At 41.3% G+C, this 23,805-nt stretch overlaps 1 protein-coding gene across 1 annotated transcript; it reads right to left on the bottom strand.

Moving 5' to 3' along the window:
• Positions 1-14: 14 nt before the first annotated feature.
• On the bottom strand, positions 15-20,516 carry ANXA9 (annexin A9). The gene is given in 14 exon segments (XM_044672672.1): positions 15-881; positions 1,100-1,222; positions 13,870-13,928; positions 14,020-14,115; positions 14,216-14,300; positions 15,605-15,664; positions 16,045-16,124; positions 17,968-18,058; positions 18,353-18,466; positions 18,718-18,812; positions 19,140-19,236; positions 19,420-19,529; positions 20,007-20,009; positions 20,288-20,516. Coding segments are annotated over 14 exon segments (1,305 nt in total). The 3' UTR covers positions 15-818.
• Positions 20,517-23,805: the final 3,289 nt, after the last annotated feature.

Genomic DNA, 23,805 nt, shown 5'->3' with positions numbered 1-23,805 from the left:
GTGAGATATGGGAAAAGGGTGAGAAATTTGGAGGATGGATTGTCCTAGGGCCAACAGAAGGAGCTTCAATTCCATTTTGTTACTCTTGTTTTTTCATTGTAGGTCCTACTTACATAGTGCTTTAATTCTAAATCATCACTTGAAATCAGCATTGATGCATGAGATTTGGGTCAGGTTCCATGTTGGTCACAGAAACTCTAAAAGGCATCCTAGTTCCATTCCCTCTACCCCACCTCACCTAGAAAATGTTTCCCTCTCTTGTTACCTCTGAATGTCTGTCTTCTGCCCTGTTAGCTATTTTCTTCATTTTTGATCTGAATCATTGTTTTTCTTCCCAAAGGAAGGGTGAGTTGGGGTGGGGGTTGGTGGGGAGTAGAGAGGAAGGCCTGTAGTAGAGGTGGATCTAGAAACAGTTCCTGTTTGTGTTTTGAAGTGCAGATCAAAGCCTCTCCAGCTCCAAGTTCTCCACCCAAGGGAGCACAAACCATAAATTTGCCTGTAGAGTTTAAGCACTTGTGAGACTCTTCACTGAATATATGTACTTTGTAAAGACTGGAATAGCCAGGGCAGAGCTAGAAGAAGCAAGAAGGCAGATTAACTTTAACCTTGGGGTATAAGATACAGGGAATTTTTTAGTAGGGTCCTAGCAGAGATTTATAGATGAAACAGGCATATGAGAGATTCCTGTTTGGTTTTAAGGCAAAGGAATAAACAAGATGACCTCTAGAGGGCTCAGCCAGGCTTGCAAGTCTCTAATCCACGGAAATGACAGAAGGGGTAGATGGGAGTTGTAGACACAAGATTCTGGGGATTGGGTGTCAAATGTCTTCAGCCCGGCATAGGGCTAGTAAAGCTGACCGGGAGTCCCCTCTCATGGCCTCCTGAAGAGAGGGGAATCAAATATTAGTAAGCTCACTCCCACTATGGTTCAGATTTCATTCCTTCCTACCCCATTCTCGATTCATGTGAGAAATACCCTCCCTGGAGCCACTGATCATAAACTGAACCCATAGAATTCATAGTGACAGTGTGAAGACCGATTCTGGGGCTCAAGGTGATGAACTGCCCCTCAAGAGTGGGTCCCTTAGCTTGGTCTGACCTGGAGAGATGAATAGAGAGACTTTCCAAATTTCTTCTTGAATTCTGCTCGTATGCTTAGGAGGTCAGTCTCACTTCGAGAGATGAGGATACGCATCAAGACTTGGTGATTTGGCTCAGTTCCCTGGATGAAGGAGAAATAAGCAGGGGACAATTAAATATAAGGCAAATCATTGCTGACAAAGAGTTGGATGGTGTAACTGAATCATTGATCCCATAAACTGGAGTCAAGGAGAAACAGGAATGGACTGAGAAAAGTTTTTTAATTATCTAACAAACAAAAAAGGGCCAAGGGGCTTTTTCTCTACAATGTCTTGCTGTCTTTTTGTAGGGGGTACATGTAGGAAATGATACGGAAAGGACCACTTGATTTGAATGCCTTCCAGGAACCTCTAGGTTAGCTGAGGAGCCCAAAGAACTTGAGTGCTATCCTTCTCCATCTGTCACCTGATACTGCTGTCAGCTTTTAGAGGTCCAGAAAGCATGCTAATGGACATATAGGCAGGACTATCTGAAAACTGGATAGCAAGTTCTAAGGCTGCAATTGTCCTTGCCATTCTCAAGGGAATACCTATTAGAAACAGCTACCTACTCATTCCCTTACTGCTGCTCTGAGAGAGAGCTAAAGAAATGAAATTGATTCCGTAACATTTTAGAATTGATTCTATTCTGTAATTGATCCTATGCTATATTACTGTCCCATTTTATATGATTGCTTGAGCCACATATCTTTGTCTCTTTGTCACTGCACTAAGTTTAGAAGTTCGGTTCTCCTGCTAATAACTGTTCTATACTTGCCTCAAGGAAATCTATTTTCTGATCTGGTGTGTTATATCACCAAGCTCTCCTTTAGTGAAGTCTGATTTGTTATCCAAAAAAAGCTTGGTCCATTTTTTCTAATCTTGCAAGTAGATGTAAACAATGAAACTTTCTTGGACAAAGGAGGGAAGAAGAGGGTTATTGCTAACCCTCATTGACAATTTCTAACTAGTCTTGTTCTCACCCTATGATGCTGCCAGCCCTATAACCAATTGCATTGTTTTTCCCATCTACCCAACTCTATTTGTTCTCTTTTACTCCTCAAAACTATATGAAGGCTAGTAAGCCCTACATCAGGGTCTTTGGTTATTGAGGGAGGCCATTGGCCTAATTTTTTGCTTACTGCTAGTCCCATTAATAAAGGGATCATGCTCAGACCATTGTCTCTCAGTTTATCTTAATCTTTTCTTTTTTTAAAACCCTTACTTGCTGTCTTAGAATTGATACTAAAGTATATAAGTTCCAAAGCAGAAGAACAGTAAGGGCCAGGCAGTGGGGGTTAAGTGCTTTGCCCAGAGTCACACAGCTCGGAAGTGTCTGAGGTCAGATTTGATCTTTGGACCTCCCTTCTCCAGGCCTGGTTCTCAATCCACTAAACCATCTTGCTGCCCCATATACCTTAATTTTCAAACATAACAGAGCAAAGATTCTTGGATTCTAGTTCTGGCCCTTGTTCATAGTATAATTAGGACCATGTTATCTTTTATCCTTTTATCTTTGCCTCATTTTCTATACTTTGTTTTTGGAATCCAACATCAACAATTTTTATCTTTTTCTTTCTGGGAGATGCAAAGAGGGCATAAAAAACAATGTGCAATTTGAGGAACATAGCACTACAGATAGAGTAAATAGTAATAGTTGTTTCTTAACTATTCTGTTTTCTAACTGAAACAAGATGATACATTATTATATTTTCATAACAGAGGACTTTGGTATTAACTATTATATATTTTAGAACTGCTAAATTCAGTGAACTTAGGAAATAGGGTGTTAAAGTTAATTCAATATTTTGCTTGACACCAGAGGTTACTAGCTATTGATTCCATTCTTCAAGTATGCCTATCACTACAACTATATTGTCACATGTATGTTTACATACATGTCAAAAGATTCTTGGAATTCAAGCTAAATTAATCTAATTTAATTTCTGATGTTCAGACTCTTATAGTATACCAGGTCCACTATTATAATTTTATAAGACTTTAGAATTTATATTTGGAGTAGAGAGGAATCTCAGAAGCCATCTCATTATATGGATGAGAGAACCAAGATCCATGACCTGATTTGGTCATAGTCACATAGGTAAGGTGATAACACAGGGATTCAAGCTTAGATCTTCTGACACAAAATTCATCTCATTGTTCTGAGCTCCTTCCTACTATGAGATGAATGATGGTCCAAAAGGCAGCAGAACTTAGAACTGATCTAAGAACAGATGTCACATCCAGAATGGGCTAGAAAAACCATTTAATTTCATGGATGAGGAATCTGAGCCCAAAGAAGGGAAGGGACTGGTCCAAAGTCACAGAGAAAGACATTAAAAGAGCTGGCACTGGAATCATGATCTCCTAATCTCAATCTAATGTTCTTACTTCTATATCACACTACCATCTCTCTGAGAATAACTCTGTTGGACTTCTTTTTTGGTTTTTGTCCCTTAGGCAGCATTTATTAAGCATCAGGTACTCTGCCCAACCCTGGGGATCCAAAGAAAGCCTTCAGTAAACACACAGTCTAATAGAGGAAACAGCATGCAAACAATTATTTCCAAATAAGCTCTAGACGTGATAAACTGGAAATAATCATCTGTTGGACTTTTTGAAACTGAAGGTCTTTTTAAGAGTCCACAGACAACTCCAAACTATTTTTTCTCTCCTGCCCATCACTGGTCATAACAGCTCATTGGGAGAGGATTGGGGACTTAAAACATAGAAGACTGGTCTGAATCTATATTGAATAACCTTCCCTGAAGGTTGTTTTTCTGAATATCTCATACTTTTTTTTGCCTCTTTCTCATAAAAGTATAGGTAAATGGCATCTTCACAGATAAAATTTGTTTTTAATTAAAGGATGCTATATTAATTAACAACTGAGTTGTTAATTTGCTTATTGGACATACATTAAAGCAAAAAATAGATGAATCTGATGCTTATTCTTTAGTGTTATATAATTTCTATTCATATTACAATAGAAATCTGATATGGCAAAAATCAGAAATCATGTTTTAGAAATGACTTCAAAGAATGGAAGTTCCTATCTGCAAAAGATAGTTCCTCCACTCTTTTCACCTAGGACTTATTTATCTGTTTGTTTTTTTTTTAATATAGGAAAGATTAGAAAGATTTACCAAGTGTGACAGTAATATCAATTAGCAGAAAATCTGAGATATGTACACAATATTATTATCATTAAAATTTAGGATGTTAATTTTAGTTTGGAGAACATTAACAGAATCCAACTGAGATTTGGATAAAAGGATGAGATTTTATGCTAATGGCATAAATCTATAATAATAGAAAATATCCTCTCTGTATCATTTTGGAAATTGGAAGGGCCATTGCTGAAGCAGCCTGGAGAAGAGAAGACTCAGTAAGAATATAATAGCTATATTTAATTTTATGAAAAGTTGTCACATGGAAAGAGTAGACTTATCCTATATGGACCTAGAGCATGGAAGCTGTAAACACAGCCAAAAGTTGCAAAGAAGCAAATTTAGGTTTAATATCATAAGAAAAAAATAATTTCTCAACAATTAGTTATTCCTAAATAAAATAGACTACTTTAAGAGATAATGGTCTCTCTTGGCAGAGAGGGAGCTTAGTGGCACAATAGACTGTCCAAATTTGACCTGTAACCCTTATTAGCTATATGACTTTCAGTAAGTCATTTAACCTCTGCCTAACTTTTCTCAGCCATAAAATGAAGATAACAGTATTTAACTTCAAATGAAATAACACTTGGAAAGTGCTTAGCATAGTGCCTGACACACAGTAGGAGCTATATAAATGCTTCTTCTCTCCCTTTCCTCTGTCAGTCAGTGAAAACCAGTTTAATTAGTATGACCCCAGTCCCCAAGGATAAATGTATAGCAAAATTAATAAACTTAGAGACTGGACATTAACCCCCTTCAGCTTCTTGATGGACTAGTATAATTAGGGTTAAGTTCCCTACATCCCATCCCTCATTTCTCACTCCTTATTAGTCAAAGTAGAAAATATCCTTACTATACTGTTCCTATATAGAGGGCAGGATCCCACTGGTGTCATCCTGTCTTTATTTAAAATTCTATATAAATCTGAATTAAGATGATGGATAGGGGCAGTCACCAACCTGAACTCTCCCAATATTCCTTTCTGAACAATTTTAAAATAATGCCTTAAATCAAATTTGGAGTGTCAGAACCAATAAAAGGTTGGACTAAGACATTTTTCTGACTTAAGATTACTTAACAGTTGGGAAATAGAAGTCTGTGGCACTGGAGCATAAGGCCTATCTGGGGCCCACACACACAATGATGACAGGAGTAGTCTCATCTCCAGCTACAGCACCAGTTTTGGGAGTTGTCAGTCCAGGGACAGTAAGGGGATCAAAAAACTGGTGGGAAAGATTACAGATGACCTTTTACTATGACTGGGTGCAGCTAGTACTGATTGGCAACTATATTGCTCATGTATAGTTCTGGGTTGCAGTTCAAAGGTAGAAAGGAATGCTGGGGGTCAGTCACAAAGCAGCAGGGGCTCTGGTCACAGTTTTAATGCAAAGAGGAGCACTAGTAACTATGGCCACAGGGGATAAGAGGCTCTTCCTGAGTAAATATCAGAATGCAGACCAGGGGAGCATTGATTACACCTTTCTCCACATACCTTGGAAGCATCATAAGCTTGCAGACTCCCAGAACAGTTCTGAAAACAGCAGTACAAAAAAGCCTGAAGCTTGGCACAGAGTTTCCCCACCCCCAGGTGAACAGAATCCATCTTTAATATAAAGTTCAAAGTAAAAAAAGGTTTCAAAAAAATAAACAAGCAACAGAAAAATAATTTAACCATAAAAAGATAGTAAGTGGTAAGGAAGACCAAGACATAAACTCAGAACAAGACGACAATGTTAAAACAGCTATCTATTAAAAAAAAAACTGAAAGAAAAATGCTAATTGGATCCAGACCTAACAAGAATTCTTCAAAGAGTTAAAGAAAGAGATAAGAGTAGTTGAAGAAAAACTGGGAAAAGAAATGCAAATGATGCAAGAAAACTATTAAATGAGAATTAACAGAGTGGCTGGATAGCTCAGTGGATTGAGAGCCAGGCCTAAAGATGGGAGGTCTTGGGTTCAAATCTGGAATTAGTCACTTCCTAGCTATGTGACCCTAGGCAAGTCACTTAACTCAATTGCCTAGCCCTTACCACTCTTCTGCCTTAGAACCAATGCACAGTATTGATTCCAAGATGGAAGGTAAGAGGAGAGAGAGAGAGACAGAGACAGAGACAGAGACAGAGACAGAGACAGACAGAGAGAGAGAGAGAGAGAGAGAGAGAGAGAGAGAGAGAGAGAGAGAGAGAGAGAGAGAGACAGAGAGAGAGAGAGAGAGAGACAGAGAGAGAGAGAGAGAGACAGAGAGAGAGAGAGAGAGAGAGAATTGACTACTTGGTAAAAGAGGCATAGAAAAATCCTGAAGAAAATAATGTCTTAAAAAATAGAATTGAGGGGGCAGCTGGGTAGCTCAGTGGATTGAGAGCCAGGCCTAGAGACAGGAGGTCCTAGGTTCAAATCCAGCCTCAGACACTTCCCAGCTGTGTGACCCTGGGCAAGTCGCCTGACCCCCATTGCCCACCCTTACCACTCTTCCACCAAGAAGTCAATACACAGAAGTTAAGGGTTTAAAAAAAATAGAATTGATTGACTAGATGGTAAAAGGGGCACAAAAATCCACTGAAAACAAGAACTTCTTAAAAAGCATAATTGGTCAAATGGAAAAAGAGGTACAAAAATTCACTAAAGATAATAATTTCTTTTTTTTTTTAACCCTTACCTTCCATCTTGGAGTCAATACTGTGTATTGGCTCCAAGGCAGAAGAGTGGTAAGGGTAGGCAATGGGGGTCAAGTGACTTGCCCAGGGTCACACAGCTGAGAAGTGTCTGAGGCCAGATTTGAACCTAGGACCTCCTGTCTCTAGGCCTGGTTCTCAATCCACTAAGCTACCCAGCTGCCCCCAAGATAATAATTTCTTGATAATTAGAAGTGGACAAATGAAAGCTAATGATTCCATGAGAAATCAAGAAATAATAAAACAAAGTTAAAATAATGAAAATATAGAAGAAAAAAGGAAATATCTCATTAGAAAAACAATTGACCTGGAAAAGGTACCAAGAGATAATTTAAGAATTATTGGATTACCTGAAAGTCATGATCAAAGAAAAAGTATAGAAGCCATATTTCAAGAAATTATCAAGAAAACCTGTCCTGATATCTTAGATCCAGAAAGTAAAATAGAAATTAAAAGAATCCACTGATCACCTACTAAAAGATATCCTAAAATGAAAATACCCAGGAATATTCTAGCCAAATTCCAGAGCTCCCAGATCAAAGAGAAAATATTTCAAGTAGCCAGAAAGAAACAACTCAAATATCATGTATCTATAGTCAGGATTTAGCAGCTTCTACGTTAAGGAAGAGGAGGCTTGGAATATGATATTCTGGAAGGCAATGGAGCTAGAATTACAACCAAAAATCACCTACCTAGTAAAACTGAATATAATCCTTCAGGGGAAAAAATGAATATTAATGAAATAGAGGACTTTCAAGCATTCCTGATGAAAAGACCAGAGCTGAATAGAAAATCTGACATTCAAACACAAGACTCAAGAGGCTCAAGAGAAGCATTAAAAGGTAAATAAATATTACATATTTTTAGATTCCTCTTTTCTATATTTTAAAATAAAACATTTATACACTTCTCTTTCTACTGTACTTTAGCACCATAGGATATCAATTTTCAAGTCTATATTACCTGATAGATATATATGAACTTTGGAAGAAAATAAAGCAATTTATAATGTTAGTTTAAGTTTAATTAATGCTCTATGGTAGAAAGCAAATCCTCACTCTTATTTTGGGACTCAATGCTATCAGTATTTTATGGTCACAAAAATTGAGGAATGGTTAGGTCTTGATCTTCTTAAGTCTTTTTTTTTCATCGTGTCAACAGTTTTACAAAAATAAATTTAAGAACAGAAAATATCTTGATTTAATGTTGTTGAGATCCTGAATTGCTTCTTTTCCATTTCCAACAGTCAGTATTTAAGCATTTTTGTTCTTCAGCCAAAGCCTTGGCTTCTAGTGTGTACATTCTCCTTTCTTCAATTTTTTATTTTCTTCCACCTGTCACCAAGTATCACACTTGGTGCTCTGTTATCTTTCCCTGGATACATCTGAGTATATTCAACTCTACTTTTTTTTTTTAATTTTAAACCCTTAACTCCTGTGTATTGACTTATAGGTGGAAGAGTGATAAGGGTAGGCAATGGGGGTCAAGTGACTTGCCACACAGCTGGGAAGTGTCTGAGGCTGGATTTGAACCTAGGACCTCCTGTCTCTAGGCCTGGCTCTCAATCCACTGAGCTACTCAGCTGCCCCCTTCAACTCTACTTTTTGGTGAAAACCATAAAGGTATTCATTGGTCTTTTGCACTTGTTAGGAGAAGTGACCCTCATAGTACTTGTAGTCCCTGGGCTGTGGCTTTGAAAGAGTAATGAAAAGAGTAATCATAAAGTACTCAATAAAAATAAACTATTTACATTCTTATATGGGAAGATGCATGTGACTTCTAAGAATGTTATCATTATTAGGGCAGTTAAAAGGAGTTTACACAGACAGAGAGTATGGATACAAATAGATTATGGTGGAATGATCTCCAGGAAAAAAAATGAAGAGGTGGGAAAGCGGGATGCACTAGGAGAAGTGAAAAGGAAAAGGTAGAAAGGGCAAAATTTTCTCACATAAGAGGAAAGGAAGGAAGAGCTTTTACAAGGGAGGGAGAATAAGAGTGGGATGGGGGGCAAAACTTGACTCACTGAAATTGGTTCAAAAAAGGAAGACTATATATACACACACACACACACACACACACACACACACACACACACACACACACACACACAGTAGTATATAGAAATGCAACTTACCCAATAGGGAAATAGGGGAAGGAGATAAGAGAAAAGGAGGGGATAAAAGGGAGTGAAGATTAAGGAAGGCCGTGTTTAAAAGCAAAGCCAATTTTTAAGGAAGGATAAGATAAAAAAGAGAGAGAAGAAACAGAAGAAAATGAGAAAATGCAATGGAGGGAAATATGCAGGAATTATAACTGAATGTGAATGGATTGAGTTTACCTGTAAGCAAATAGATGAATGGATTAGAAATAAGAATCCAACAATATATTGTTTACAAGAGACACATTTAGAACAGAAAGATACATATGGAATTAAAATAAAGAACTGAAGCAGAAACTAATGTACTTCAGCTGAAATAAAAAAGGCAGGAGTGGTGATCAAGATCTCAGACAAAACAAAAGCAAAAATAGAGCTAATTAAAACAGACAATGGGGAAACTTCATTATACTAAAAGGTATCATGGACAATGATGTATTATCAAAAAATTTTTACAGCAAATTGCTTCATTAAAGGCCTCATTTCTCAACTACATACTAAATCAAATTTATGAAAATAAGTGTCATTCCCCAAATGATAAATGGTCTAAGGATACAAACATGCATTTTTCAAAAGAAATCAAAGCTATCTGTAGACATGTGAAAAAATACTCTAAATCATTATTGATTAGAGAATTGCAAATTAAAACAGCTTTGAAGTGGGCAGCTGGGTAGCTCAGTGAATTGAGAGCCAGGCCTAGAGACAGGAGGTCCTAGGTTCAAATCTGACCTCAGATACTTCCCAGCTGTGTGACCCTGGGTAAGTCACTTGACCCCCATTGCCCACCCTTACCACTCTTCCACCTATAAGCCAATGCACAGAAGTTAAGTAAAAAAAAAGTAAAAAATTAAAAAAAAAGAAAAAAATTAAAACAGCTTTGAAGTACTACTTCATACCTATCAGTAATGACAAATGGTAGTGAGAGGTGTATTAAATAAATTGGTACCTAATGGACTATTGGCAAAGGAGTAAACTGGTTCAACCATTATGAAACTATGCCCTAAGGGCTAAAAAAATGCATACTTTTTGACTTAGCAATACCACTACTATGTTTTGATCCCAAAGAGATTAAAGGAAAAGGAAAATGACCTATAAGTATAAAAAATATATATTTTTAAAACCCTTACTTTCCATCTTGGAATCAATACTGTGTATTGGTTCCAAGGCAGAAGAGTGGTAAGGGCTAGGCAATGGGGGTTAAGTGACTTGCCCAGGGTCACACAGCTAGGAAGTGTCTGAAGCCAGATTTGAACCCAGGACTTTCCATCTCTGGGCCTGACTCTCAATCCACTGAGCTACCTAGCTGCCCCCTATAAAAATATTTATCATGACTCTTTTTGTGGTGGCAAAGAATTGGAAATTGCTCAATAATTGGGAAATGGCTAGAAGTGGTACCATATGGTTATGCTAGAGCATTTTTATACTGTGGGCATTGATGGGGGAAGTAGTTTCAGAAAAACATGGCAATACCTGTGTGAACTGATGCAAAGTGAAGAGAGAAATGGAAGATCATTATGCACAGTAACAGCAATGTTGTAATGATGATCAGCTGTAATAGATTTGGCTACTCTGATCAATGCAACGATCCAAGACAATTCCAAAGGATTCATAATGAAAAAATGCTCTCCAACTTCAGAGAGAGAACTGATGAACTCAGAGGGCAAATTGAAGCATAATTTCCTCTTTATTTTTCTTGCTTTTCAAAAAAATGTGGCTAGTATAAAATTAAGTTTTACTAAACGATAACTCTAGTCCAACTATCAATAATATGGAATTAGGTCTTGATCAATAATACATGTAAAACCCAGTGGAATTGTTTGTCAGCTAAGGAGGGATGGGGGGTTTGGGGGAGAGGGAAAGAACATGAAATATGTAACTATGGGAAAATATTCAAAATTTAAATTTAAAAAATAAAATAAAAGGGGGAAAATAAAATTATATTTTGCATGACTGTTCACATGTATAATTAATATTATATTGCTTGGCTTCTAGTGGATGGGAGGAGAGGTTTGGAGGAAGGGAGAGAATTTAGAACTAAAAATTTAAAAAAAGAATATAAAAATAAGAAATTAAAATATTCATAAAAATTCTACATAAAATTGAACTCTAAGGGGCTCTGAGCTGCTGTGATTCTTCCCCATTGTATGCTACCTTAACACTATTCCCTGGGGGCAGCTGGTGTTAAAATCATTATCTGGGACAAGATGTATGCCACTTTGACAGAGATGGCAGTTGAGAGTCTGGAATGTTACCAGCTGCCATGAGCCAGGGGCAAAAGTTGATTGGCTCCACCCTATAAATACCCCCTAGGAACAACAGTTGTGGGGCCTCAGACTTGAGAACTGAGAGCTCAAAGCTCAGAGCAAGAACTGGGACAGAGGAAGGTGAAGGATGGAAGAGGGTAGGCCTGAACCTGACTGAGAGAGAGCTAGTGATCAATCAACACCATTGATAGGAGAGCTAAGAGAATATATAGCTCATCAATCAACAACATCAATAGCCTTTCCTAATCTCTGGCTTGGCTGTGGCCAGGTCAGGTCAGAGTTAGTGAGAGGATGAAGACCTCCAGTTTCTACCAGCCTAGCAATCTCCAGACTTGATCAACAATTAGCTTAGTAGCCAAACAATAGCAATAGGGTTCCCAAATCCCCAAACCTATTACCTTGTTTTCCTTTCCCCATTAATAGTTAATACAGTGATTTACCAACAAGTACCTTTCCTGAGTGGTTATTCTACCACAGCCCTTGGGAAGAGGAGAACCAATATGCAGTCAGATAACAATGTTTCCAATAACCAATCAATAGCCTATCAACAATTAATCCAACCTCAGGTTGGGCCTAATGAGGTTAACCATCTACCCAACCTCTCAGGAGTCCCAACCTGGGCAACTGTTAGAAGGAAGCCACTGACAGGCCTAACCAACCAAGCCTGTCAGGGAGGAGAGGGATAGAATACATCCATAGCTATTGTGAGAGGAGTGTGTGTTTCTTCCCTCACCAACTATAGCTGGCTTAGGCCTTGGGCACCTGATCCCTCCTTCATTCATACTATCTCTAAGATCTACATACCATCCTCTCAGATCTAGGAGGAAGATCTAAAGGAGATATATAAAGATATATCTCAAATCTTTCATTTCTTTTTAACACTGGGTGGCTCAGTGAATTGAGAGCCAGGCCTAGAGACCAGTGGTCCTAGGTTCAAATCTGACCTCAGACACTTCCTAGCTGTATGACCCTGGGCAAGTCACTTGACCCCCATTGCCTAACCCTTACCACTCTTCTGCCTTATTCAGTATTGACTCCAAGACGGAAGGTAAGGGTTTAAAAAAGAAAAAAAAAAACTATTCCCTGTTGATATCTATTTTCCTCCTCCCTTTGTGAATATTAATAAAATTTTGTTGATTGCTGTCCCTGTGTGGCTCAGCTGCTCTTTATCTCAACTTCTCTCTTAACATATCTTCAATAGAGGTCTTTAAGAAGATAGTTTTGATCACTGAGATCCTTCCAGCTCAAAAATTCTATAATTTTGTAATCGTCTGATTCCTTTGTTGAAGAAACTGAGGAAATTATATCATGCTACCTCTTAATGAGTCATTGTCACATTAGTTACTACCTCAAGTCAGTAACTAATTAGGCTCAAACCCTAGACCATTATATCTTCAGTCAAAAGACAAAAAACTGGGTAAGACTGATACATAATATAAACACACTTAATATTAAAAAGGCCACAATATAAAAATATATATGCATGTATTCCTCATTGACCTCATCAGCTCCAGTTAAGGTTTCTATATGTTACAATTTGAGAAACATTTATTAAGCACCTACTATGTATAAGGCAATGATACTTAAAATTCAATGAGGGTTAGATAGTTTTACATTGTTCCCTACACACAAATTGCAACCCTAACAGTTAGCCTCTTCGTCATAAGAGAGTAGATTATAGAGGAGGGGTCGGCAACGTATGGCTCTTGAGCCATATCTGGCTCTTTTGAGGGCCAGATATGGTTCTTTCTGCAGGAGCCATAAAGTCAATTTTTTTTTCAGGTGCTTTTTACAGGAGCGCGCACTGTGAGCACTGTATGCCTCTCAGGAAATTACATTTTAAAAAATGTGGTGTTTATGGCTCTCACGGCCAAAAAGGTTGCAGACCCCTGTTATACAGTGTAGATAGGGTAATGCCAATTCATTGTTTATTTTAAAAATGGGAGGATCTCCTTGGAGGAACACAATAGTGTGGGTACTCCCTCTTCTATAAGGCAAAACACTGACTTATTTATACCTTCAAAGGTGGCCTTCAAAAACTGCTACTGCCAAAATCCATCACCTTGTAGCCAGCTTGGTAAGGGCTCATTTTTAAAGACCACCTCTCTGAATTTGAATAACAGACATCTCACCCCCTGGGTCCTCATTCAAAGCCTTTATGTCTTGGTAGACCATGTTAGATCATGTCAGAGTTTGGGCTCCAGTGGCAAAGGTGTGGAGAGCCCAGGTTCACCTCTATATCTCAATGAGGAATCAGAGGAAGACTTTAGTAAAGTTTTGGCCATAAACACAAAGCCCATCCATCACTTCTACCAAAAAAGAACTTCAGCAATAAGCTCTTTTTATGGCTTATCCTCTTTGCATATTAAGGACAGGCAGTAATTTGCAGATGATCAAGAGGACAATATAATAATAACACATCATTGTCACATTAATTGCAATCTCAGGCCTCCTCCCTCCTTCCAGGGTGTGTCTCCCCCCCCTCACCTGGAGAGCCAGGTGGAGTTTTTCAGCAAAGTACAGTGGTGTGTTCCTGATCACAGAGGCTGTAAAGCAAAAGAGAAAACAAGAGAGGGAAACATGAGAGCCCTTCACTTTCCTTCCCAATAGACTCAGTGGCTCTGAGCATGCCTTTACCTAAGGTGAGAAGAGCTTTCTGGGCACTTCCAGGAAAACAATTCCGGATGCCCTCTTCTATCTCCTGTCCACTCTGTCTCTGGTACTCATCAAACACTATTGGAGATGGGGGGAAAAAAGAAAAGTATGAAAGACTCATCATGGATGATTTTTCAGTCAGGCTTAACTCTCAGTGAGTGTTGGGTTTCTATCTTACCTCGGTTGAGGTGTTCAGTATTTCTTTGGGTAAAAATCATGATCCAAGTTGCCTCTGTGCCTGTTTCTCCAGCTTCTTGTAATGCCTGGTTGGGGAAAGTGAGATTAAAAAAAAGGACGGGTTCTAAAAATGGTGGCAGAATCCTCTACAACTCATGGAAGATACTGGGGGCAGGTCTCTATGTCCCATGTGTTGGCACAATGACACTTCCCATCCCTCAGGTCCATAGCTACTTTAGCCACCCTAAGGAATAAGGTTACAAGCCTTATGTCTTGGTAGAGAGTTTGGGGTCCAGTGGTATAGGCCTGGAGAGCCCAGGCTCACCTTTACACTACAATGAGGCATCAGAGGAAGACTTTAAAGACCATAAACATGGAGTCCATCCATCATTTCTGACCACTAGACCAGGGCTCTTCCACTTCCCCAAAACTTCCTCCCTGCTAAGGCTATTTCCCTTATTTCTTAGGACTTGAGCTCTGTCCCAAGATTTCTCTTCCCAAAATCTTTAGCATAGGTTCCTCTCCAAACTCTCTGCTTTTTTGACTATATCCCTGCTATCAGGCCTGTCCCTGGGCCTGAGGCAGAGGGACAGGGGTAAGGAGACAGGAAGGAGAAGCTCTGGCTTGGGGAGGAGGAAGAGTGGGGAATGAGGGGGATGCCCCAAGTCAAAGAAATGTGGGCTATAGGCTCTGATGGACTCCAGGTACCTTAGCTCTTCATGTTTTCCTGTTCTAAGGGGGTCTAGGGGCACCAAAGAGCCTATCCTCTAAAGTGACCAGAGACTAAATTTGGGTCTGTACACCCAGAACAAGGGTATAATTATCACATCACACCCTAGGTGACCTCCCCCCTTCCACATGAGAGTGAGCCTGCTGGGCCTGGGGCTGTTTGCTTCTAGTCTTACTCCTCAGAAGGCAAATGACTTGGAAGAAGAAGGACCCATAACTATATTGACAGGAGGGCAGCAGGGGCCAGACACTATGGGGCAGCCCTGGTGTTTGTGTGTGTGGAAGGGTATTATCTCCACCCTCCCTGAGAGAAAACTGGTGTTTCTGCAGAAGGGAACAGGCTTTCTACCTTTCCTGGGGTGGGGTGGGGAGTGGGAGTGGGGTGGACCCTCTATCCAGGCCTATTTCTGGAGGGTCCTGGTCATTCCTCCCTCCTCACTGGCCCTTGGCATGGAAATCTGGCCATTGGTAAACTCATTTCCTATGAGTCAAAGAACCATATAGTCAGACACACACAGAGAAGTGTCACATGAGACCCCAACCTATGCAAATATGCTCCAAGAAGGACTTGAACCTGAAAGATAGGCACATTATTTCCCCCATTATCTCCCATGGTGAGCAGGGGAATGATTTGGGCTAGCCCTATGTAGCCCCAACTCACATGTGCATCCTGCTCTGCGAGGTTGTAATCCTTTATCCCAGAATAGGTCTCCCGAGTGCCCTGGAGATTGGGATTGGGTTTAGGAGGATACATGTTAGTAGGGAAGCTTTTTTAAAGCAATGACTCTAATAAGAATTAAACAGCACTTTGTATTTATTGCAAAATTGTTTTCCTCACAACTATCTCCTTAGGGAGGGATAAAATGATTATCCCCCATTTCATAGATTAGCAAACCAAGGACCAGAGAAGTCAACTGACGCAAAAGCTAATCTTCTGAGTCCACAAATTCAATGTTCTTTCCAATATCCTGTGTGACCAGTAGAAATTAAGCCTTAGAACTCCTTGAAACCCTTCCCTGTTCCTATTTCCAGAGAAATTCTCTCTTGTTCTCCACCCCCACATCCCCCTGCACTGGGGAATACAAAGTCTAGCTTCCTCACCTTAGCCAATGCTAGCAGCAAGTCCCTCAGGAGGCCACTTGTCTCTGATTTTATATCATCTTCAATCTCCACCTGAAAATCTGGGATAGGGTCCAGAGTGAATATCAGAGTAAATGGGGAAATCCAAGTTTTCTATGGTCTCCTGATCTTTCCAGTCTGAACCATCAGAACTAGTCTTAACACTTGACCCTGCAAGCTCTAGTTTCCCCAGACCCAAAGAACCATGGTAGCCACTGATTCTTAGCATTTAAGGCCAAGGCATCATGACTATCTCTGGAAATACCTTTGAATTATAAGTAATGTGTATACAGCCAAGTGTTGGGAGGGAGATTGTTTCATTTCAGTGTTGACATTAAAGAGGCTCAAAACCCCATAGCAATACTACTAGGGATGTGAGGCACCTGCTAAAATGGTAACCAAGAGATGAAGAGAAAAAAAAGGAAAAAAGAAAGAGAGAGAGAGAAAGAAAAAAGAAAGAAAGAGAGAGAGAGAGAAAGGAAGTAAGGAAGGAAGCAAGGAAGGAAGGAAGGAAGGAAGGAAGGAAGGAAGAAAAGAAGGAAGGAAGAAAGGAAGGAAGGAAGAGAGGGAGGGAAGGGGGAAGGACCTATTTGTACAAAAATATTTATTGCAGCTCTTTTTGTGATAGCAAAGAATTAGAAATTAAGGGGTTGTCCATCAACTGGGAAATGACTGAATAAGCTGTGGTATATGACCATTACGGTATACTATTGTGCTATAAAAAAAGACAAGCAGGATGATTTCAGAAAAATCTGGAAAGACTTATATGAACTGATGCAAAGTGAAGTAAGCAGAACCAGAAGAACATTATACACAGTGACAGCAATATTTCTTGATGAGCAACTATGAATAACCTATGAATAACAGGGATCTAAGACAATCTCAGAGACTAATGATGAAAAATGCCATTTGTCCTTCAAGAAAGAACTGGAGTCTGAAGGGAGACTGGAACATACTACATTTCATTTTCTTTATTCTTTTTTCCATTTGAGAACTCTTCCACAAAATGATTAATATGGGAAAATGTTTTACATGATTATACATGTAAAATCCATATCAGATTACTTGCCCTCTCAGGAAGGGGAGAGGGGAGAGGGTAGAGAAGGAGTATTAATCAGAAGAAGGGAAAAATTTTGGAATTCAAAACTTGTTTTAAGTGAATGTTAAAAAAATTTTTTTTACATATAATAAAGGGCAAAATAAAATATTATAAAAAATAAAATGGAGATAATAATAGCACCTACCTCCCTAGGTCATATGTAAAGATCAAATGAGATATTTGTAAAGTGTTTTGAAAACTTTAAAGTGTTCTAGAGGAACTAGCTATTATTATGTAGAAAGAAACCAAGGAATAAAGGAGATAGTAAAGGGAGAGGAGAGGCTGCAGCTGATTAAAGGACAAGGGCTGGGGTAGGCAGAGACATGGATATAGCACCCAAGAGGTATGCTGAGGGATAAATGAAAGACTAGAGTTTCCTCCCAGGGCTATGGCCAGGCTCCACTCAGCTTGAGATAGAGACTGATGACAGTGTGTTTGTATGTCTTGTGGGGAGAAGTGGGGTTGAGAAGAGACAGGGAAGAGGGAGGAATAGATATCCTTGTGATTATCAGTGTCTGACTCTATTATTAATCCAAGGCCCTAGGCTGAAAAGGCTAACAATTGTCTTCTCTTTTCCTAATGACCATATTTGGCTTTCTTCCAAGGGGAAACTGAGTCACTAGCAGAGGGAAGGGATCCTAAAAGACTCATCAGGGAGTTGAATATTGGCATTGAGGTTCCAGGATTCCTCCCCTAAATGGACCATGGTGGAGTTGAAAGATAGGGGAGGTCTAATAGCCTCTTTCCCTTCATTGGGATGTCCTCGTTGATTTCCTTCCAAAACCCTAGCCATTCAACCCCATTACCATGTTTGTAGACAGTCAGACATTCCTTTAGCTGAGGTGGGGAACGTGTAGAAAGAATTTCCACTCCAACATCTTCAGCAGAACTTATATCCTACAAGAAACCAAGGGTCCAATTTGTAACTGAGACATGATGCCAGCTAGAATGATGGAAACAGGGATGGAAGGATGAGAGTTGCCACTTCCATCTTAGGAGAGAGCATGGACCAGTGACCTTAAGAATGAGACTGAAGCTGACTTTGAGCCCATAGGGTGATGATGTTAGAAAGTTCCCAGGACTTAAATCCTGGGCTAAGCAGTGATTGAGAGATTGGGAAGGCAGCTCCCAGGTTAGAGAATAGATACTCCTGCTTTCAAGACATTTGCAGCATGTTTTCTCTCCTAGTACCTTCAGTGCTGCCCTGAGTTCATGGGCATCATACTGGGCTGTAGACTTCAGCAGTGCCACCACAACTTTTTCCAAGCTTCCGGAAAGAGCTGCCTGCAGGGATTTCAGCAAATCCTATGATAAATAAACAGTAATTAAGTTCCAGAGCAGAGTGGGCAAGAATGATAAAGCTGGTCAACACAAGGGCAAAGGAGCCCAGTTTTGTGGGAATCTGGAGAGGTCTGGTCAATACCACATTCATTCTGGATCAGTCTTTTTTTGGGGTGGGTTTGGGAACAACTTCATATGGACAAGAGGGTGAATTTAAGCTAAGTAAACAATTCCTCCCAGTATCGCCCAAGGAGGCCCCCTCTCAGTCTTCTCACCTGTTGGGTACGCTCCTGGAAGGCTCGGGCAATAAGTTGCCTTTGTTCACCATTCCGGTTAGTCAGCACATCCACTATGGTGCCCTGGTCCACACCTGAACCAGGACAGAGGGCAGAACCCAACCAGGGAGTTTTTGAAGGTTGAACTACCCACTATAATATAGCAAAGACATAACACATACCGGGGCTGGAATCACTTTGGGAAGGACAGGTGCCAGGGAAGTACTAGTTTGGGGTAATTTCTGTTACTTGTCTCTAAAGAATTATGCAAATGATATGATAAACAATATGTAAGCATATCTCAATTCCTTTTAGGTCTCTTACTCACTTTGTATAATAGGGGAATTATTAAGAACAAAGAAGGGAGACCCCTGACCCATAGAGGTAAGATAGATAGAGGGGCAATGGGGAGGGGAAATCACCTTGGCCTGCAATAGCTTCCAGCAGTCGTTGTACATCCTTGTCCACATTGAAGCTCAAAAAGGGCCTGAGAGTCCCCAAGGTTCCCCAAGCTGCAGTCTATGAAAATAGATTGGTGTTGATATTTGATTGAGAGAGTCCAAGGAAAGGACTATCAATTTAATTTCCATACTTCAACCTACCTCTTAGCCTAACCTACTAAGTGATGGTAAAGGCCTTTATTTGCCTATCTGCCCCTAGGGTCACCTTAACCCATTTTCCAGAACATCTTCATGGTCCTACCTTATTGGCCAGGCCCAGGTGGCTGAGGATCTCATGGACCAGAGATAACTCCATCTTCCCATTGCTCACAGACATGATGTGGTTGGCAACTCTGGGAAGAAAAACAAGAGCTGAGGTGAGCTCTCCTGCTTCCCTTGGTCCTCTCTGTCAGCTAGACCCCTGGGTTTAGGACTCCCCTCTCCCTCTTCCTGTACCTTCTCTTCCCACCCAATGTTGTAGAAAAAAAACATCATCAACCTGCTAGGCAGGTTTGGGAGTGAGGGCTAGAGCTGGAGGTCAGGGGAACAGAAGAAAAGAAGTTCCCACTGGTGGGGCTGCAAGAATTAGGGAGGGCAGTTCCAGCTAGGACTTCTCCCAGTTTAGCCAGGACTTCTCCTAATGCCAGGTGATGCTCCTTAGAATGGCAGAGCTGTGGCCTTAAATAGAGTTCTTCCTTTAAGAAGACTTTATCCCTCACCACCTCGGAGATCCGCTGGCTGTTGAGTTTCCAACAGAACTGAATCTTGGGACAGGGTAGGAAATGAGTCTGTAGGGAGAGATAAGGAAACCCATTCTCCCCCTTTATGCCAGAGCCCTAGCTTCCGAACAGTCTTCCCTCCTCACCTTATTTCCCACATCTGCTTTCATCCTCCCATCTATTACTTCACCTGGCTTCCTCAGTCGTCTGCTCATCTCCCCTTGGGCCCTAGGCTGGGATTCTTCAATCCCTGGGCACAATCCGTGTACAGGTCTGATCTAGGAACCTAGATCAGCACAGGAAGGCATGTAAACCTGTGTGTCTGCCCTGCCCATGCTGAGAGTGCAGAGACCCCATCCTATGAGGGTGCCCAATCGGGGAACTTACCTGAGACAGAGGTAAAGTGGGTACAAGTGTTTATCCAATGCTGAGTGTGGGATCAGCTTCTCTGGGATAGTGGAGGGGGTGTGTGCAGGACCAGACTGAGTTGTGAGTCAGGTGACGTCCCTTCCAGACCAGACCAGCTGGTGTCTCCCGCCCTTGGCCCCTCCCAGCTGTGGGAGAGGATCTGGCTGTACCTGGGCAGAACACCCCCACACTTCCCTGCTTGGTCTTTCTTCTGGCTCGAGCAGAACCTCATTCATCCCGCAGTCTCCCTCTCTGCAGTTCAGCCCCAGACACTGGGGGCTTTGTGTACTTCTCTTTTCCCTAAGGGGGCCAGGTGGTAGGGGCAACAGAAGCCAGGCTCTAACTCGGGCTCCTGGCTCCCAGCTCCCTAGAGGGAGGGGAGAGGGGGCAAGTTAGACAGGCTCTAGAACTGATCTCAGCTTAGATAGACTTGGGGAGAACTTGTTGGGGCACATGCCAAGAGGACACCCCAGTGCCCGGCCCCCAGAGGGGTCCCAGCCCAAACCTCTTTAGACCACTCCCTGCAGAGACAAACTTGGTGATCTACTCATAACAGCTGCAGGGAAGGGGTATTACAGGCAGCGGCAGGGAAGAGAGAACCCATTTTATCTCTTTGGAAGTCTGAGTAAAGTGTGGGGTGGGATGGAGACGAGGCTCTATTAAAAGAGCCTCAGCACTAGCTTAAATCCGTGATCCCCAAGAGGCCATGATGCAGGGGGAGGGGATCCTGGGAGGCTCTGAGATCACTCAACCTTACCTAGTGTGGCGGTTGACCTGCTGTCCCTTCTTTTTATTGGCTCACCAGCTAGCCTCCTGGTAGGTGATGCAATCCCAGGAGCTGGGCTCTGCCTCCCTTTGGGGCCATTGCTACATACAGCAGCAGGTGAACAGCAGGTGAACAGTACTGCGGAAGAGCAAAGGACCCTGGGGAACTCAACAAATCTCATAATGTACCCTCTGAGGACTGAGGACAGCCCCTTTCCCCTGCCAGAGAAAATTAGGCTTTCCCTCCTCCTCGGGACTCTGTCTTTGTCTCTCCTCCTCCTCCTCCTTTTTCTTTTCTGTCTCTCTTCCCTCCTATCTGTCTATCTGAATGTCTCCCTCCCTTCTTTCCTTCCCTCCACTCACTCTTCATGATAGGCAAAGAGCTTTTCTATTTAAAAAACTGTTCCTCTTTTTCTGTTTTTTATTTTATGAAGCTTCTTTCACAACATAACCAAAACAGAAATATGTTTTTCATGATTACACATGTGTAACGTAGGTCAAATAGATTACCATCTGGGGGGGGGAAACAGGGAGGGAGAGAATTTGGATCTCAAAAATTTGGAAAACCTACTTTAAAAGTTGTTATAGAGGGCAGCTGGGTAGCTCAGTGGATTGAGAGCCAGGCCTAGAGACTAGGAGGTCCTAGGTTCAAATCTGACCTCAGACACTTCCCAGCTGTGTGACCCTGGGCAAGTCACTTGACCCCCATTGCCCACCTTTACCACTCTTCCACCAAGGAGCCAATACACAGAAAGTTAAGGGTTTAAAATTTTTTTAAAAAATTAAAAAAAAAAGTTGTTATAGAATGTCATTAGGGGAAAAAATAAATATTATGGCGAAAAACCCCAAACAACTGTCATCCCTTCAGCTCCTCTAGATCTCTTAAAATGATTAAGTTACTTCTACAAAGTAGATGATATCAATTCTCATGGGGCCAGGACACTGGAGCTTTCAGTGGTAGGTACCTCTGATCTCTCTTCCTCCAGTGCAAAAAAATGCAGATAACGCCCACATGCCTGGGACAAATGCCTAATTGCTCCTCTGGGTTATAGTCCAATTGAAGTCCTGCTCCCTAGAGTCTCTCAGCTATAACCTCCAAGAGCCCACAAGAGGGCACCAATGTCAAGAGATCTTCAGCAAGTCCAGAGGAAAAGGGTCTTGCCCCCTGGTGGCCATTTTTGATCTGTAGCCTCCCCTTCCCCTTCTTTCTTTCCAAGTCTCAGAGGGGAAAACAAATGAGCCCCCTGGAGACAGAGATTAGTGGGTTGAACTGGCCCAAAGCCACAAAGATCTTGTTGGAAGAGCAAGGATGGGAAAGAAACAGGACAAATATTCTGATAACAAGAGATTGGACCTACTTTTTTTTTTCTCTTGTCTTCTAGGTGAGCAGTCTTGCTCTACACTTCAAAACAGTTCATGACCCCATGGTCTTGGCTTTACTACTTGAGTTTCTCATTGCTAATTCCTAGGGACAACGGAAAGACCACAATCAGGTTCATTCAGTCCATCATCAACAAATATTTACCAATTGTCTATTATGTGGTAGAGAAACCAAAGCAACATGAAATTGTTCTTGCCCTCAAGGAGCTTACATCTGATTAGAAAGATAATCTATCTTCTCTCTCTCTCCCCTTCCCTCTTTCTCTCCCTCCCTCCTCTCTCTTTCTCTTTCCTCCTCCCTCTTTTTCTTTCCCTCCCCCTCTCTCTCTCCCTCCCTCTCTCTACATATATATAAAATGTTTTTTAAAAAACAAGATAATTTAGGGGATAGAGGCACTAGCAGTTGGGATCTGCAAAGGCCTCAATGCTTTTGGGTAGAGGAAGGCAAATCTAGTCTGACAATTAACCCTTATCCCTTTACATTCTTACCACAAATATCCCCACTGTCTCCTTTCACTTTAACCATTCCCCTGGGTTCCCAGGGAATACTAGACATGGTTGCTGAAGAAGCCTGTGCTTCCCCCTACTCAAGCAGTTTCCTTCTGTCCTTAAGTTGATGGGAGTCCAAACGAAGATTATGGCAGGGATGAGGATCCTTGCTTTCCTTCCTTCCTTTTCCATGGGTCCCCTAAGTAACCTGTTTACATGGTAGAGCAGGATAGCTCTATCTCAGCTCCATCCAGGCACAGAGCAGTCCCTTTTCTTAAACCCTCTTCTCCCAGATCTCTGTCTCAGGGATACCTCACTGAGTTTCCCCTCTAAATGATTTTAGTCCTTATTCCCCTCCTGAAGGACCTATTAGCCACTGTTTATTTTTCCCTCAATCCCTTCTATGTTGGGGACTATGTTTGCCTGAGCTGGAAAAAGATCTAAAGTATTATAATTCTCAAATAGTCCTAGCTGTTTGCCCAGAAGCTAAAGGCACAGTGGTAGCCTTGGGCATCTCCACCTCTCTGACACTTCAGGCGGCCTCTGAAAAGGAAGTGAGTCACTCCTGTTACAGGGGCACTGTGGGTGTGGCCATACCAGCCCAGCTAGTGCCTGGGTGAGGGGATGAATAAGAGCAGTGAAACTAATACTCTCAGTTTAGTTGTTGGGAAGTGGCCACAGTGTATTGGCAAGACTAGTGATATCACCCTAATATTAGGCAGGGGATAGCCACATGCCTGCTTCCCTCCTTGACAGGCACCATGGAGTTACTATCTATTATCTTTGTTTCTCAGGCCCTGGCTGAACTCTCCTGCAGGGAAGTTTACTGTTTCAGAACACACACACACACACACACACACACACACACACACACACACACACACACA

This window comes from Gracilinanus agilis, chromosome 4 (assembly GCF_016433145.1).
Source record: "Gracilinanus agilis isolate LMUSP501 chromosome 4, AgileGrace, whole genome shotgun sequence".
Lineage (NCBI taxonomy): Eukaryota > Metazoa > Chordata > Mammalia > Didelphimorphia > Didelphidae > Gracilinanus > Gracilinanus agilis.
This window is presented reverse-complemented; position numbering and strand designations above follow the sequence as displayed.